We start from the raw sequence: 16648 nt of genomic DNA on the forward strand, positions 1-16648 counted from the left end.
AAGATATGTAAGTTTTTGTTCACACTGACATCCATTATTTGGCTGTCACATTGTGTACAGTTCCTGCAAGAATGCTATCTCTGTGATGATAGAAAATGAAACTATCAGGGAGGAAGAGGGGAACCTGATCAGCGAACGCAGATACTGTGTGACTTGAATGGCACCAGCATTCAACCATGAGTGCTTTACAGATGCAGTACACAAAGGCCAGCTCTGTTTTTCAGAACAGAAACCAGTGAAGGAAGTTCTGAAAACACAAACAGCTGTAAGCACAAACAAAACACATATGATGGCCCAATGCATAGTTTTTGTAGGTATCTCTCAATCCCAAACTTGGTTGCTTGTACAAGCTAGTTTTTCCTCTTTGGTAGCAAAATAGGGTGGGGAAGATGCTTACTTTTGAATTTCATTTCTCTTCTACAGTGATAGAAGCAGAGAGTTTGGGTATCAATCAATAACATGTCCTACCCTGTGCACAGGCTGATACTTTACAGGGAAGTAGTTTGTCAGAAGGAAATGGTTCTGCCACTTGTTCAAACATAGCACCTTCTCTTCTGGAAGTCAATGAGATTTTGGAACCAAAAATGAACAATGATACTGAGAGAAGAAGCAAGCAAATGGTCTCCCCAAGGCAGAGAACTGTGCTAACACAGCTATATGTTTCTGGTGTTTATGCTTATCTGAACAGCCCTGGCTTTGTGCTGTGCAGTTGCATCTTGGGAAAATATACGCAAAACCCTGTTCCAAGCTGATTCCCTCCCTCAAAAAGCCATGGAGAGTAAGATGGTGAATGTCTGTGGGATACTTGCTCCTTTCTGCAGGGAGGCAAAGTATGTGTCTCATTCCAAGTGAGGACTTGTGGAGTCCAAATGCCAGTGTCTCTTTGGTTTGAGGAGTTAGGGCCAGGGCAGAGGGGAGAATGAGTGAAGACAGTGTTACCCTGGTAGTGCTGAAAAGTAGAGCAAATGTAGAAATGCATAGGTATACTGGACAAAGCAGGGCATCTCTTTCAAGTCAGACCTGCATTCCTTATTCTCCTTGGACTTCTAATCATTTCTGAGTGGAAGGTAGTTTTTTATAGTTTATCCACTGGCTTTTTGGTTTTGGTATCATAACTAGCATATAAGATGAACCAATCACACAGCGCTTTTCCTCTAGTCCAGTCTCCTTGTTGAAATTAAAAGTTTCTTTTTTTGTTCAGTATTTTCTGTAGAAACTCATTTGTCAGAAGTCAGAATTGTCTTTCTACTATGTAAAGATTACTGCTGAAGGAGCCTTAATAACTCATGAAAATTGCCATCGCACATGAGTGGAACACAGCTCATGGCACATTGGTCAATCATGGGAAAATGAAAAATGCTAGATATTTCTGCTATAAAGTCTTTGCCTTTCAATCTTTCAATTAATTACGGGTAGTGTGCCTAACAACTCTGTATATGTCTGCTTGTATATTTCTTACATATAAACACATACATATACATATGCAAAAATGAAAACATATACACAGACATACATGCACTCACATGTATATAGATAGGTACATATCTATATGTACTCTATCTAGATTATGCCAGTATAATATACTAGTACCTGAAAACACTTAAAGTAAGTACAAGTGAGAGTGACAAATGAGAGTGAATACGATGATATGACAAGGTTTGATAGAGGAACTGGTCATGCGCAGTAACAAACCTAACAGAACACGCGATGAAATGGAAAAATGATATTAATAAATGGAAGAAGCTGTCAAGGAATCATTAATTCTGTACCACACAGCATATAGATTATGGCCTCCTCTGGATTTTAATGTTTTCCTATTTATTAAACAAACAGAACAAAACATAGGCTTGACTTGGATGCACAGGCCTGGCATGGGTCAGCTATGCCAGTTCAGTAACCATGGTTGAAGTACCAGCTGCTCATTTTGTTCCAGAGACTGCAAATCCTGAAACCACAAAATTGGGTGCAGTATGTGTTACCTGCCAGAGTGGGAAGAAAGAGATTATGACTTTGCTAAGTGTTCCCCATCATCCTTTGAGCTGTGAGAAAAAGCCATTCGCCTACGTTCTCCTGGGCCCTGTATTCAGGTAAGCCACTGTCACCCTGCAGGCTGAGGAGGAAGGGAATAGTTGGATATCTACCTATATAGAAATAGATATAGATAGATAGGTATGTATGTATGTGTAATGATTTATACACATCTTGTCTTGTGCAACAGAGTCTTCTTTCACTCCAGTTCAGCTACTAGAAGCCTATTTTCTCTGATATTTAAAAGCATTTGTAAAGTTTAAGTTTGATACTGTATGAAAAGTGAAATTAAAATCAAATGAATATATAATTGTATTATGTAAAAATTGGACTGTGTCAGCAGGTTCTTCAGGAGGTCTCACCTGAATCTTTTCTTTCCGCTGCTTTAGAGGGACCATCTGAAAGGGAAGAGTAATTTAGATGACACTAGTTCAGAGATCACAGTTTAACTGACCTCAGAACACTGGCCTTTTAAGAACATTAGTTCTTCATGCAAAAGGATTAGAATAAATATTTAGGACCATACCCATGAGGAACTACTCGAATACCAGAAAAAGGAAGTGAACAACAGAGAAAAAATAACAGATTGCTTTCTCCCTTTTCTTTAGAAAAGTTAAATTCATTTAGTTCAATTCGCACTCAAGCTTTCCTTTACTGTAGCTCATACTTAGAAGGGTTCCATGAAGCTGACAATTTTTGCCATAATTTGTGTAGTTCCAGATAATAGATGATTTTCTGTAGTCTATTATTTATCTGAAAGGACAGTACTTTGAATTTTCTAAATATTCTATTTATTTATCTAGGTTGAACAAAATCCTGATAAGTAGTTAAAATGAAATTTTAGGGTTCTGTGATTTAAAATGTTATCTATATTTTTAGCATTTACCAATGAGGTCTTCTGCTAGTGTTAACCACTGTGCTGCTACTGATAGGTTTCAGCCCAATTCTTTTGGGAGGATTTAAGAAAATATGATCATTTAAGGCAATGATGATGATCAAAAGCATATTTTTCATTTGACACACTGCAAAGCCTTGTTTAGTGTTCAAAACCTCTGTTTCAATCATAGTCCAGTATTTTTAAAAAGCAAATTAACAAATACCATGCTTGGAAGGAAGGATGAGGTTTTGGCATATCCAGATTTCCTGTGGTGCATCTACCGTGACAGACCCCTTTGCTGTTGCTTTTCTTTTCATGCTAACAGCTAAAGGTTTTTTATCTGCCAGCTGAGTGATGGCTTGGAGCAATACGTTCAAGCTATCTGTCTTCTAGCTGGCTTGCAGGGCAGGTGGACTAAGGTGAGGTGATGTACAGGTTTATGGAGAAAACTATTTGAAATCTTAAGGCATCTGTTTGATTTGTAATTCTGGAATTTGCTCTCAGGAGTAAGCTTAAAAATGCACTCCATAATTGTCAATAGGAATGGATAGGGCGGATTGCCTTCAGAGCTGCTAACTGATATATTACCTTCCAATGGCAGAAGTTCTACTGAAGATCTCAAGGCAGGACCTAAAAAGAACTTGTCTGGTATGAAGGTCTTGTACTTCTGAACAGAGATTAATTTAACATAGGGCACCTCAAAATCGTTTTCTCTAATGATTGTTTTGAGTGCAGTCCAAAGGTTTGGACTCTTTCTTGGTTAATGAGTCAGAGAAAAATACATACATACATACACACATAAAGTACTTCCACACTCCTAACCTGCTGGTGGAGTGCTAACTGAAGTGTCATCTTCATCTGTGAAAAGATACAATAAAAAAGTACATAAAGAAAATGAAAGCACAGGCGATCATCTGCTTTAAAACAACTACATGAAAATGCAAAACCTGCAAAAGAAAGGGGAAAATCATAATAATCAGGAACACTCACAATGGAAGCTTCAAACCGATGAAGAAAGCTTTGAGTAATTCAGTAGCTGAAATGGTAAACCTTAATGTTTCAAGCGAGTACAAGAAAAATGAGATGTGAACCGTGATCTATTATTAAAACATGAGTTTATATGAAAGTTGCTGAGTGATTCTGTTGGTTAGAGATGTAATCCACAGTAAATACAAAAAAGCCACAATGAAATCAAGGTCAACCATATATCTGACCTTCTGAAGAAGATGCTGTTTCCCTGATGTTCATGTCTGCAATTAAAATGGGCACCATATATGCATTCAGCATCATTAAATCAAGATATACAACAGTTAAAAATACTCCACTGTATTTATACTATGCAATTGCTGCATTAGAAGATCTAAAATGCAAGAAGCAAACAACTCAATTTTCTCCTGTATACAGGTTAAGATTTTAAAATAAGGACTGAATTATTATCATCATATTGGATTTTCCTTCTAATCACACAAAATGTTGACTATCACCAGACATTAAGTCACTAAGAGCAATTGTTATCCAGGTATTTTAAAATGTTCAGTCTCAAGCACTATAATGATTTATATTTATTTATATAAATGAAAAGCCTGAAAAACATGAAACTCACTTTAAGCCTGAAATAATGCAATCATAATTATTAGAATACCAGAATGATAAGGTAAAGACAATCTTTACATCAGTCTCCTAACTCTCACTGAGTTTTAGATGGTGACTTGGAGAAACCTTGAATATATCACTTTCTGATGAAAATAGGCAAAACATCTTGGTGTCTTAAAAGCATATTAATAAAAATATTAAAATTACCTGTACAGCAGTTGGGAGGCTAGAATAAACTAGATGCATTTATGACATGATACATATATAATGTAAAGGAGGTTACATAATATGTGTCTTTTGTAGTGTATCATAAAATCATCTGGAGAACTTTTCAAAGTGGAGGGGAAAGTAGCTGAATTAGAACAATCTTGGAAAAACATAAACCCACATTTTTAATGAGACAAAAAATTCCCTCTGTTTTCAGATCAGGATTCCAGAATGAAATTTTAACTCTGAAGTGATCCTTTTGATTTTGACCTTTTTAAAAAATCTGTCTATTTCTTCAAGGACAAACGTAATAGCTATGGCTAAATCATATCTAAAATATAATTGCATTTTTTAACATTCTGGTCATATTAATTTTTTATGCTTGCTTAACCACTGATGGCTAATTGAAAGGCTGATAATAGAATTCAGCTACTTAGCCATAACATTTTACTCATTCTTTTTTAATGATTCATCAAACTTCTTTTTAAAACAACCTTGAGAACAGGATGGCAATTGTAAAGGGTAGGCCTATAAATGAAGGATTAATGTGTTACCTTACAAAAATGATTTCTTATTCATAGTTTAAAAAGTTAAGAATACTTTGAGTAGGAAAGTTCTCATCACCTGCTTCTTCCATTGGCATCAGCACAGACAGATGATGTTGATTTTCAGTGAAAGCATCGTAACGATAAAGTCATATCAGATGTTTTAACATATTGTGGTAACAACTAAAAGAATGAAGGACTAAATTCCACTGGAAATTTGGCTGCATATTTCATGAAAATATGAAGTGAGTGTTCATGGTTTTTTGTTAATAATATCACTGCTGTGGTTGTGATGACTTTGAAGAGGTACAGGATACTTATTCTCTCTAGCTAGAAACAAATAATAAAATCAATCAGCATAAAATGTTTGATGTCATGCTCACTACTTGATGATGTATGATAATCATATTATTAACAGATTACTCTAGTTTACTTTCGTTTCATTTTCTTTAAACATTTGAAACGCTAAAACAACAAAAAGTGGTCATTTGTTTTGCAGAAGGATCACTGGGTTTTCATCATTGTAATTATCATTTTTCAAACAAAATATTAACCTTAAACACACCAGACATTTCAGAACTATCAAAATGAATGCACAGTTGAATGTACTGTAAATAGAAAGAGTATGAAAAGGCAATAAATGCCAGTAGGATTGTTCTGACAAATGGGGTAACTGTATCAATCCAGCACTCCTTATGTCTTAGGCTTCCAGGACAAAATTAACTATTAAATAAATATGAAAAATGCTTCCACAGAAATAATAAATTTGTTTTCTGTGAGGAATGATTGTTTACACTAGCAATAACATCTATTTAAACATAACAAAGATCCAAAAAAACCACTAGACTTGGTGGTAGAACTACAATCATTATTTTACTGTCCTTTCCCTCTGCAAGTAGAATTTCAATGGAATATATTTAGCTATCTGTTGCATGACAGGAGTTATGTCACAGTAGGTTGAAAGAAACAGAAATGTATAGAAATTCTATAGAAATGTTTGCTATTTGGCCTTCCATTAACAAATACACCATTTATGTTTGCTCCCTTGTATCTAAATTATCACATAAATTGAGAACCGGGCCTCTTGAAATTCTGTCAGGAGTAAAGTTTTTGTGGTAGAGAAAAAGAACATTCTGTATCTCAGAAGTAGCTAATATAAAACTTTTTTATATTTACAATTAGTATAACTTCAAAATTAAAATATGTGATTGCTGACAGCACCAGCTTTGTAAAATTGTCAAAATATAAGTAATAAATTATTGCTTTATATGAATTACTGATATCAAGAATTTTAGACCTTTTATTTTCTCTAATTTGAAATCAACCACAGAAAAAGGGAAACTGTGATTCTGCCATTAGTCACATTGTTGATAAATGTAACATTTTACAGAAGTGAAAAATAATATTAAGATTCTATTTTACTTTTTTCTTTTTTTTAAGCTACAGTCAAGAAGACTGAAAACCATGCACCACCAACAAAGTTCTGGTGCCACAGAGCCAAACATGTACTCCACTGGAGCAGCACCTCGAGCTTTATTTAATGAGAAGAGAGCCAGTAAACCAGTTAATTTTTGTGGTTGTCCCCTGCTCCCACTTGCACATAACCATGGGAGCTGGCTATGAGAGAGACAGCAGAAATAGATAGGCAGGAGTGGTGAACAGGGCAGAAACACTATTTTCAGCTGCAGTTGACTTCAGTGTGCTTTAATGTATCTGCACTACTGCACCCTGGAATAAGAGTTCAGGGTTGACTAAGATAGGTGGTAGGTATACAGTGCAAAGAGTGAACCTTTGTCTTCATGGTACTCATATAAATACAGAGTTACTCAACACACTGGTTGAATCATTTTAATTTATGCTGAAATTACGAAGCACAGTTTAATCTTTCTATAGACCAAGAGTTTAAAATCTAGGTGCCTTCAATGACATACCTGATTTTCAAAGAGTATTCAGCAGTCCCATCAAGGGACTTGGCATTTTGGAAATCCTAACTGAAGCACATAAACAAAACGGTGGAAGTTTTAGTAGATGAATAAGTGGATATGGATAAGTGAAACCTGGAGAAAATACAAGGCTGAAACATGCAAACATTTTAGTAGATGGTTGAATGGAACCTAGAGAAAAAGGTATCAGTAAAACATGCAAAAATTTTAGTAGCTCTCTGAGTGGCTGGATGGAACCTAAAAAAGGAATGAGCAAATTGATATTAAATTTCAAATATTATTCTAGCATTTGGGAGCACAATGATAACAATATTCAATATATAAGATAATGCTAACATTAAAAAACAAAGGCAGAAAAATATAAAATGAATCAGTATGAGATAACACAGTAAATTTGGTAGGATTTCCTCTGAGTCACTTTTTGCTCTGAAAATAAAACAAATACTCAAATGTATCCTAAAATTTTTACTAAATTACTTCAGATGGCTTTGAAACTAGAAATGCTATAAAAGATTACTGCATGCAAAAATTATTTTTACTGGTGTAAACTACAGATTTACAGCAAAAGAACTGTAAGATAACAGAATTTATCACTCTGTCCTCCATCTCTTAACTTTACAGTGAACATAAAGGCACATAAATACTTAATTTCGCACAGACAAGGACTACTCAGAAGAAATAAAACAGTAAAACAGACACACAGATAGATATACTTTATCTTCCTAACTTCTGCTGCTAATTTTTAGAAATGAGGTGAAAACTATGAACAGCTCAGACCAAGCTTTCTTTGCTAGATCTCAGATTCAGGCATAGCCTGACTGCACTGCCGAGAGGGGCTGTCCCAGATTCCTATAATGCGCTATTCTTTTACAATTATCAGCAAAGAAGTCGCAAGTGCTGACACACAGATATCTTGGAATCACTGATCACTTAGAATCACTGTACTCAGATACAAAATCTTTCCCATCTCAACCTTGCTGAGGGAAGTACCCAATCTGTTACTTCTGAAGCCACAGAAGCAGTTTTATAAATAATTTATACAAAAGCTAGCCTCTAGCTGGTTATCTCCTCATTTCCCTGTTAAACTGATCATCTCTTAGTGTAAATGATACTGGACAGATGGGAAAAATGGAACCTTTATCTATTTTGTGCATTACATTTACCATTATAAAGATTTTTTTCTAACAGATAAACATAAAGAAATCAGTCTAAGAAACTGTATTCATCCTTACATGGTGATACTCTGCAACAAAACAGAACCTGATAGGAGCAATTGCATTGTATCTAACGAAAATAATAATAATAATAATAATAATAATAATAATGAATACTAGTGCTGGTTCATGGAGCATGCTGATAGTCTGACAATGACTTCTGCATTGCTTTGCAAAGGTGATGGCTTCACTAGAGTATGACAGAAGGTCATTCTTTCTATGTGTCGGTGTTCAGTTTTTCACTGGAATTTTTACTCAGGTGGCTGCTGATGTTGTGAATTAAAACTGGAAATACTTCCCTTTCTGGCTTGTATACTAGAATCTCAAGCAATTTTTTAGATAGTAAGATCCTTCAAGGTAGAAACAAGCGGGTCAGCACTGAAAAAGCTTTTTTTGCCTTTAGGAAATATGTGTGTTTTTCACTAAAATCAAAACAGAAACAGTATAATCATGTAAAAAAAAAAGAAAATAGAAGTACTTGATGAGCTACCTACCATGTTTTCTTTTAAATTCAGTAAAATGTGGACTTATAAGCACTGGGGAGAATACTATTCATGTTTGGTTCAGAAACAAACTTCTCTTATGTCAAAATTAAAGGAAGCAGAAATAACTGCTGAAATAGTTGTCCCCTACCATTAGGCATGCAAGTTATTCCTGAATTGTGTTTGCATTACCAAGATGACAGATTTGACTACTCGCACATTTTGTGTGTCAAAATAATTGCTCAATGCAAGGATAGCTAGTATAATAACATGCACTGAAGCCTGGTTCAGCATTTTTATTCTCAAAAGAATACTTGAATAACACACTCTCAGCATTAATGTTTTTACTTTGCTGACAAAAATGGCCATGCACACCTTTGCCAGATAAATCTGCAAGTATCAAGTACGCATCCTGTCTGCATAAAAGGCAAGATTTTATCTAGAAGAGCCAGAAAAAAGCCAGAATGTATTTTCGAGCAAGCCATTTTTTGATTTGCCATAAAAAGCATAATCATGCCAAATAAAAAGCAAGCATTACACCAATTGTAAACATATTTTGGTCTGGTTTAGCCTTTTATCAGAATGAAAAATAATCGATTATTCATTTCAAAACAAGCTGATGAGCTGTTCGAATTCTGCTTACGCATGGAGTATAAAATGGAGTGGAGTTTGGCCTAGCTCCCTCAAACTCTAGTTTTTAAACTGGAAAAATAGCTAACAGAGCTAGATTCTAATCCCAGTAGTAAAAAAATATATATTCAAAGTGTAGCTGACTTTTAGATGCCTTGTTAGTGGAACATTTATGTGCTTGTTCACAGCAGACAGTCCTCAAAAACATTTTCAGAACTTGTAATGAGCTGAACCACTGGTCCCCCCATGAGGAAAGAAAGAAAAATATGTGATTTTTTTAGAGGAAGGTGTAAAATCTATCGGACTTTTCTGGAAAGGTAGAACATGCAGTATCAAGTTTCTGAGGTAGAATGGAAACGGCTTAGGATGATAATAGGAGATTGTTCCCTTTATTTAAGAGTACCAATAGGCATAGTATCTGAGTTTTAGCAACTTTGGTCAGTGTCAACATCCAGGCTCAGTTGAAGAAGGCTTTCTTCTCATGCAAATCATTTGAAATCTGATCTATTAAGAAAATAGTCTACATAACCACTGTTGCTAAAGAGTATCAGCCCTGTTCACAGAACTTTTGAGGATACTTATAAATATCATAATTTCCTCGTGCTGGGTAAGTCATGCAGGAAAAAAAACCCATGAAGCTTCATATCACGCTTCTGCAATTTGGCGCACCAAAATTCTGAATAAAGCTCAAGCAATCTAGCATCAGAGCAGCATTTAGGAATGTTCTATTTACTGCCATTTTTTGAAATACGATTTCGGACTCACCTTTGCCCTTTTCGGTTCCACCCTCTTGTGGTGCTTTTTGTTCTGTGTAGGAAGTACAAGTATATTTTTGAAAGGATCTTAAAGTAAAAAGAAAAACTCATACAGCATTAAAAAATACAGCAAGATTCTAGGTTCTGTTAGTATTGAAAAAACATGATTACAGAATTATTGAGATATATACATATAACACAACTGTAATTTCATGAAGTGTTACAGCTGCATGCATATTAATGTATTTCTATGTTTTGAATGTCACATAAGATTGACATTTCTATATTCAATGGAAACAAAATGCTCATTTGTTTAGAAGGAGTCCTTTATAAAAGCCATTGAAATGACCTCAAATATCATTGCAGATTTCAATGGGCTTGGATCACACATGAGATAGTGCCACATGCTGACTGTATCCAGAGCTCCATCACACCTGTCAATTTATGCTTAGGACGAGATACATGGCAGAGAGAGTGTATTGAGGGTGCTCTTGCTGTCTTGATTCTTTATCATCACTATCATCATCATCATCTTTCCTAGGCTATTTCGTTTTAGTTTACATGATCAGAAGAATTGCTATCTTGTCCAGTATTCCAAGGAGGCATAGATGGAGTATCTCTAACTCTGGATGTGTGAGAAAACTCAGACAGTAGTTTCAACAAATTCAAAATTTTGAAGAGTTTTCTCTATTTCAGGATTTGATAGGATTCCATTTTGTTTCCTATCTCATTCAATTTGCATACTAGGCCATTTAGAAGCTCATCAAGTCATATGAATTGTGCTGTCTTCAAGGTATAGACACTCAGTGCTGTATTTCCCACAAAAACTGACTTTCTATGGCGAACTTACCTGTCAACTGCCTAATGTAATATGGGTTGGGATGAAGGTCAGTGGACTAACACTGTCAAGATGGAGCTAAGATAACTTTTGTGCCATTGAGGAAACATCTGCAAGAACCAGTGGATATTATTTCTGACTTCTTGCTCACAGGTGCATACCTATGGTAACTATGAAAAAAACCTGAAGTTTGGAGCACATATTCTCGAGGCTTGACAGACCCTCAACTGCTTCTGGGTGCCAGATATTTCCAAGTTCCGGCTGTCAGTAGTATAGTTGTCCACCTTGGCCAGTAAGTCATACTTGTTCCTTTTTAACAGGGATTTTGTACAGTAACACATTCCTTTCTCACTAGGAACTGGGATTTTAAGGGTTCCCTGTTCTTGGAAGGTGATAGCATGTCTAAATCCTATTTGAAAACTTCATTCAGGGCTGAGTATACCAGCCTGATGCTTGACAGTGAGATTTTGAAGGAGCTCTTACAATGGCTTCCCAAAAATTTCCTGGTACAGTTCAAGATGCTGATTATGTGCAATAAACTATTTATATGTTTAGCATTTGGATACTTGAATAACTAACTTTCCTCTTTGTAAGACAGCTCTTGGGAGTCTGAGACAACAGTATCATGGTTTAGGCTGAATGGAACTAGCAGAAAGACTTTCTTAGTGACAGACACTTTCCACTTAGCAATATCCCTGTTTGGTCTTGTTTTACAGAAGATTGTGAAAGAAGAGGTATGGGGAAAGAGAAGGGGGTTAAAGGAGTGATTTCATATTTAATCCTGTGTATTTAAATAAAAACAAAGAGGCTGTTACATATTTGACAAGGTCAGTAGATATTTTTTGAGGTAATGCATCAAAAATGACATTCCTTTCTGCCTATAAAAAACAGTTTGTCATTTCAGTCCTACTTGTAAGTTAGGACTGATGAAGCACATAAACCCAAGTAAAAAGTATATCAAATAAGAACTTCAGTGTGAATCTTCCGTAATTAATTACTTTAACATCAACTGTATAGATTTTACTGTTGAGTAAAATTCATTAACCATGATGAATGAAATATCAATTAACTTTCCTTGTAAATATATACCCTATGAAAAAGTACATCCTAATATCAAAATAATATGCAGGTTATTTAAACCTGGAAATCCTTGCAGCAAATGATATCACTACCTTCAGCCTTTGCCATTTTTTTGTGAAAGAGAGTATCACTTAAAAATATCTTGAATCGGTCTCATAAAATGTCAATTTGCAAGACTAAGTAAATGAAGGTTTAAAATGTGAACTGGACAACAGTTATTCTGTACACGGAGCTACACGGAGAATAAAACTCACCGAGAGGTTAAATTAACAATGTATTTATTCACCACCATCTGAGAACATAACTCGAGTTACTCAATACAAATCAACCCACAATGCAAAGACTTGCCTACCTTTGCAGCTCCCACTGCAGAAAAGGTAACAGCTTTGCACAGAGTTTCAGCTTTACCTGAAGCCCTGGGCAGTACACATGAGTTTCACCTCACCTAACTTCAGCTTCCTGAGTTACTCACCCAGACCAATTTAGTCATCTAGATTCCTTGGGGTAATTGCCTAAACATGGGCATCTAGTGACATTTTAGATACCTTAGGTTATCTGGGAAATGTTCATGGGACAAGCAGATATGATACAGGATCTGCTCCATTGCTTATAGAGGGAGCATTGTTGACCAACTTGGACAAGACACGATCTTCATATGGCTAAAATTAGGTGAGATGTATCCCATACTTGACTCTGTCATCTTTACTTACAGTATACCTTCAATGAGAAATGAAAGGGAATATTTTGGTAATTAGATGCTGTTTAGCATCAAAGAAGACAACATAATTTAGCCACAGAATTTAAGCAGTCATCAATTTTCTGTATCCTGAGAGACATTTGCATTATCATGGAAATATCAAGTCTCTTCCAAATAAAGCAAGTCTAAGAAATGAACAGTTGTCAGACAAAGTGATGGAAGAGCATTTTATTTGGGCAGGCTTTATTACTTTTTTATTATCCCTTCACTTTCACAGGTACAATGAACACAAGTGCAGTATCTAGGCTCATGCAATTCTCTTGTTAGTCTTACAGAGCTAATTAGCATATTTTACACTAACCTGGAGGCGGTGGTGCACTTTCAGCTTCAGTCTCTGAAAAAAGAGGAAAGAAAACAACTACTGAGCTTCAATAAAAGCAAACATTTTTCACACATTTGGTATATGGTTGTTGAATTTGGACACAGTTTGGGTTATTTAACTTGCTGCCTGCACCTATTTGAAGGACAGTTACAAAGAAGAGGGACTCCAAACTCTCCCTTGTGAGACCTGCGTATATGAGAACACGCAATGGCCACAAAGTGAATTTTGGGACTTTCATTAAGAAAAAAATTTCACCACGAGGGTGATGCAGCACTGCAACAGGTTACCCAGGGAGGGCATGAATACTCAGGCCTTGTAGTTTTAAAAGAATCAGCCAGACAAAGCTGTGGCCAACCTTGATCTTGTGATGGCAGGAGCTCGGCTTTGAGCAAGAAGCTGGACTAGAGACTTCTAGAGCCCCCCTCCAACCAATATTTCTGTCGCTCTATGGTCTTCCTTATTTCATATTTCAGCTGTCATCTCTGTAATATACATTATTCAGATACGATTTTTTCTTCAGGATACACTTTGTTCTTTAGCTTTATATTTAAAATTGTTTTATTTTGTACAGAAAGAGACATCATCACAGAGTCCACCCCATACTACAAAGAGTCTCTGTAGCAGTCCAACATCCTTTCTCCACAGCTGATATCTCTAATCACCTCAAACAGTCGTTAGAAGTTTTCTCTACTCTTTGTTTATATTATGCTTATATTAAGGGGAGTTTCTTTTCGTTTTCTAAGAGACCTTAGCCTCTCTCTGTTAGTAGAGGCCGTTACAACGTGTCTTCTTCAGTCATATAAAAGAGGAGTATCATCTCTGTTCAGATCAAGACCATGTCTATTCCTAAACACAATAAAAGTGATTAACTGGTTGCTCTCTGTTAAGCTAACATGCATAATTCTGACTTTTACCAAGATTGGTATAAGACCTATTTTTATCAAAATGCATATGGCTTAGGACAGGATACTTGTCTACCTGCATGTTTCCATAATAATTTGTACAGGAACACCTTGATACATTTTGGAACATTTTGGCCATTCTAGTTAGAATGACAGTACTTGTATGTCATGGAATCCATGCTGAATTTCAAGTTTGGGTTTGAGTTGTTTAAGCTAATTGGTCTTGAGTCTATGTTCAAATGTACAGTTTACAACATCATCACTGATGCGGTTTTGTCAGATGATATCCTGTGTTCAAGCAAATTTTCCATCAACTGGAATAATATTTGATATGACTTTAATAGTGAAGTGTAATGGATACATTAACGAAGGAGGATCACGCACACACACAGGATCTTGAGACCTTTATCACATTTTCACTGCACCATCAGATCTAGAGTTCAGTGCTCAGTGCCAGCAGAAAGCATAAAATATCAACTTAGCTGCTCTGTGTCAAACCTACAATTTTTTACTTTTTCTTTCTTTCTGTCAAGATTTTTAATCCAAATTGGAGTGAGAACACTTCCCTTTTCTTGGATGTGTGATATAGAAGCCAGGTTTTCTATCCTACTTAAAAGTTATCCTTTGAGATAACACATACTCTCATCTAAAAACATAAAAACAAATTAACTTGATAAAGTTTTTTTTAAAACAGTTAAAGGAAATTTATTGTCAAACTATAAAAGCATTAGGACTCAATACTGGTTGAAAATAGGAATACTTATTGGAGATAGTGCATCATCTTATAGCTCAGCTACTTTCAATAAGCAAAGATTTAAAAGGTTAAGATTTTTAACTGAAATAGTAGATGGCTGACACTAACCCTTGTCGTGTTATGGGTATTAACCTTTGGAACCCCATCTCAGGTCATATTCAGGAAATAAAGTTTCAATGTCTGTCACACATAAATGCTTGGTAAGGCTACTCCTTTGCCTCAGGTCTAAATATAACTAGAAACATGCTTCCCATTCTTAATAAATTCATTTAACATCTAAAAGGGAGAAATACTTTCAGTACAAAGATAATTTTAAGCCGAGTGTGTGAATTTGATATCAGTTAGGAACTTTCAGACACATATGCAGACACTATAACAAATCAATGCAGAGAATCCAAAGAGATATATGGCCACTTGCTACAGGGAAAGAGCTCAGTGCTGTAAGTTCTGGTCAGAGCATCTATCATATAGGATACAAAAGAGAATGTATGGTAAAGGCCAACAGATACACAGTCTGATTATAATAAAATAGCTTTAGATTCATACCAATTTATTTTTCTGATCTAATTACTAGCATATTAAGTTTTGCTTTGTGTTTTGGCCTAGGAAAAGATTAAAAATTTCCCCAAGGAAAAATAAAACCTCCAGTCACAGCCCTGTGTGAGTAAAAACCCCTGTGAACCATTCAGTGTTTTAATCTAAACAAATACATTTGCCTAAGAAAGAGGTGGATAATTTCCTAAGAGAAAAAGTATCTCTTGGAACATCTGCCCTTCCTGACCACGAAATTTCTGACTGTTCCCGCTGACAATTAAAATAATGCCTCTGTGGCATGGAAGTCCCTTGCTCACCGGCAAGAACAGCATATTTATATACATACAAAAAAACCCTCACCTGTCTAAGCACTGTCCAGGCTCAGATAGCAGGCTATGAGCTTTTGGAAGGACTGGCATTGAGCTTTTAATTTCATTTTGAAAGTTCTTTCATGGCTTGCTGTATCCTCAAAGTAGCTGCATTTTTAATTGGTTTCACTTACATTGTTTCATTTATTGATTATTTTATAAAAGATCACCTGTTTGTGTCCCTACTAATTATCAACAAATAATAAGACTAGTCCGGTATATGTGAACACTATCCTAGGGAAAATAGGCACAACTTTGTGTTCTGTTCAAATTCAGGTAAGTCTCATGTCTTATTTTGCAGAAAGTTTTACCCCACCTTCAGAAAAATCATGCTTACCGTTTGGTTATTATTAAAGGCAGCAGTCTAATTTATGCAATGAAGTAGATAAACTCACTGTCTTTAGGAATTTGCACTATAAATAAATCCATGTTTCTCCTAGAAACCTTTTTGCTAGTATAAAACTATCAGTACACTATACACTCATGGTTTAGATGCAGCTACTCCACAAAGCTGTGCTTTGCAGTAGTAGAATAAAGTCACCCAGCATGACCAAAACCAGATACCTTGGCTGCAGTGCAGTTTTGCAATTATACAAGATTTCCTATTGCACAATTGTATTGGTCAGAAATCATACATATTTACAGTCCTGGCTTACCTAGCACTAGGCACAACAGGTAGACAAAATCTACAGTGCAGACCAGGCCTAAAACACTATTAGCATAGTCTAAACTTAATCTCTTACATGCGGGCATATGAGGGATGATGCCTGAAGCCACACCCTTAAAGAGTTTAGTAGTTTCTTTCCGAAACTGCAATTC

The 16648-nt window shown here is 35.7% G+C and overlaps 1 protein-coding gene across 1 annotated transcript in view; it reads right to left on the reverse strand.

The window, feature by feature from the left end:
* MYBPC1 (myosin binding protein C1) overlaps positions 1–16648 on the reverse strand; it is an 83569-nt gene that overhangs the window by 47164 nt on the left and 19757 nt on the right. Inside the window, 4 exon segments of the mRNA XM_064513889.1 lie at positions 2391–2426; positions 3728–3763; positions 10285–10326; positions 13251–13283. Of these exon segments, the coding sequence (XP_064369959.1) occupies positions 2391–2426; positions 3728–3763; positions 10285–10326; positions 13251–13283 (147 nt within the window).

This window comes from Dromaius novaehollandiae, chromosome 1 (genome assembly GCF_036370855.1).
Source record: "Dromaius novaehollandiae isolate bDroNov1 chromosome 1, bDroNov1.hap1, whole genome shotgun sequence".
NCBI lineage: Eukaryota > Metazoa > Chordata > Aves > Casuariiformes > Dromaiidae > Dromaius > Dromaius novaehollandiae.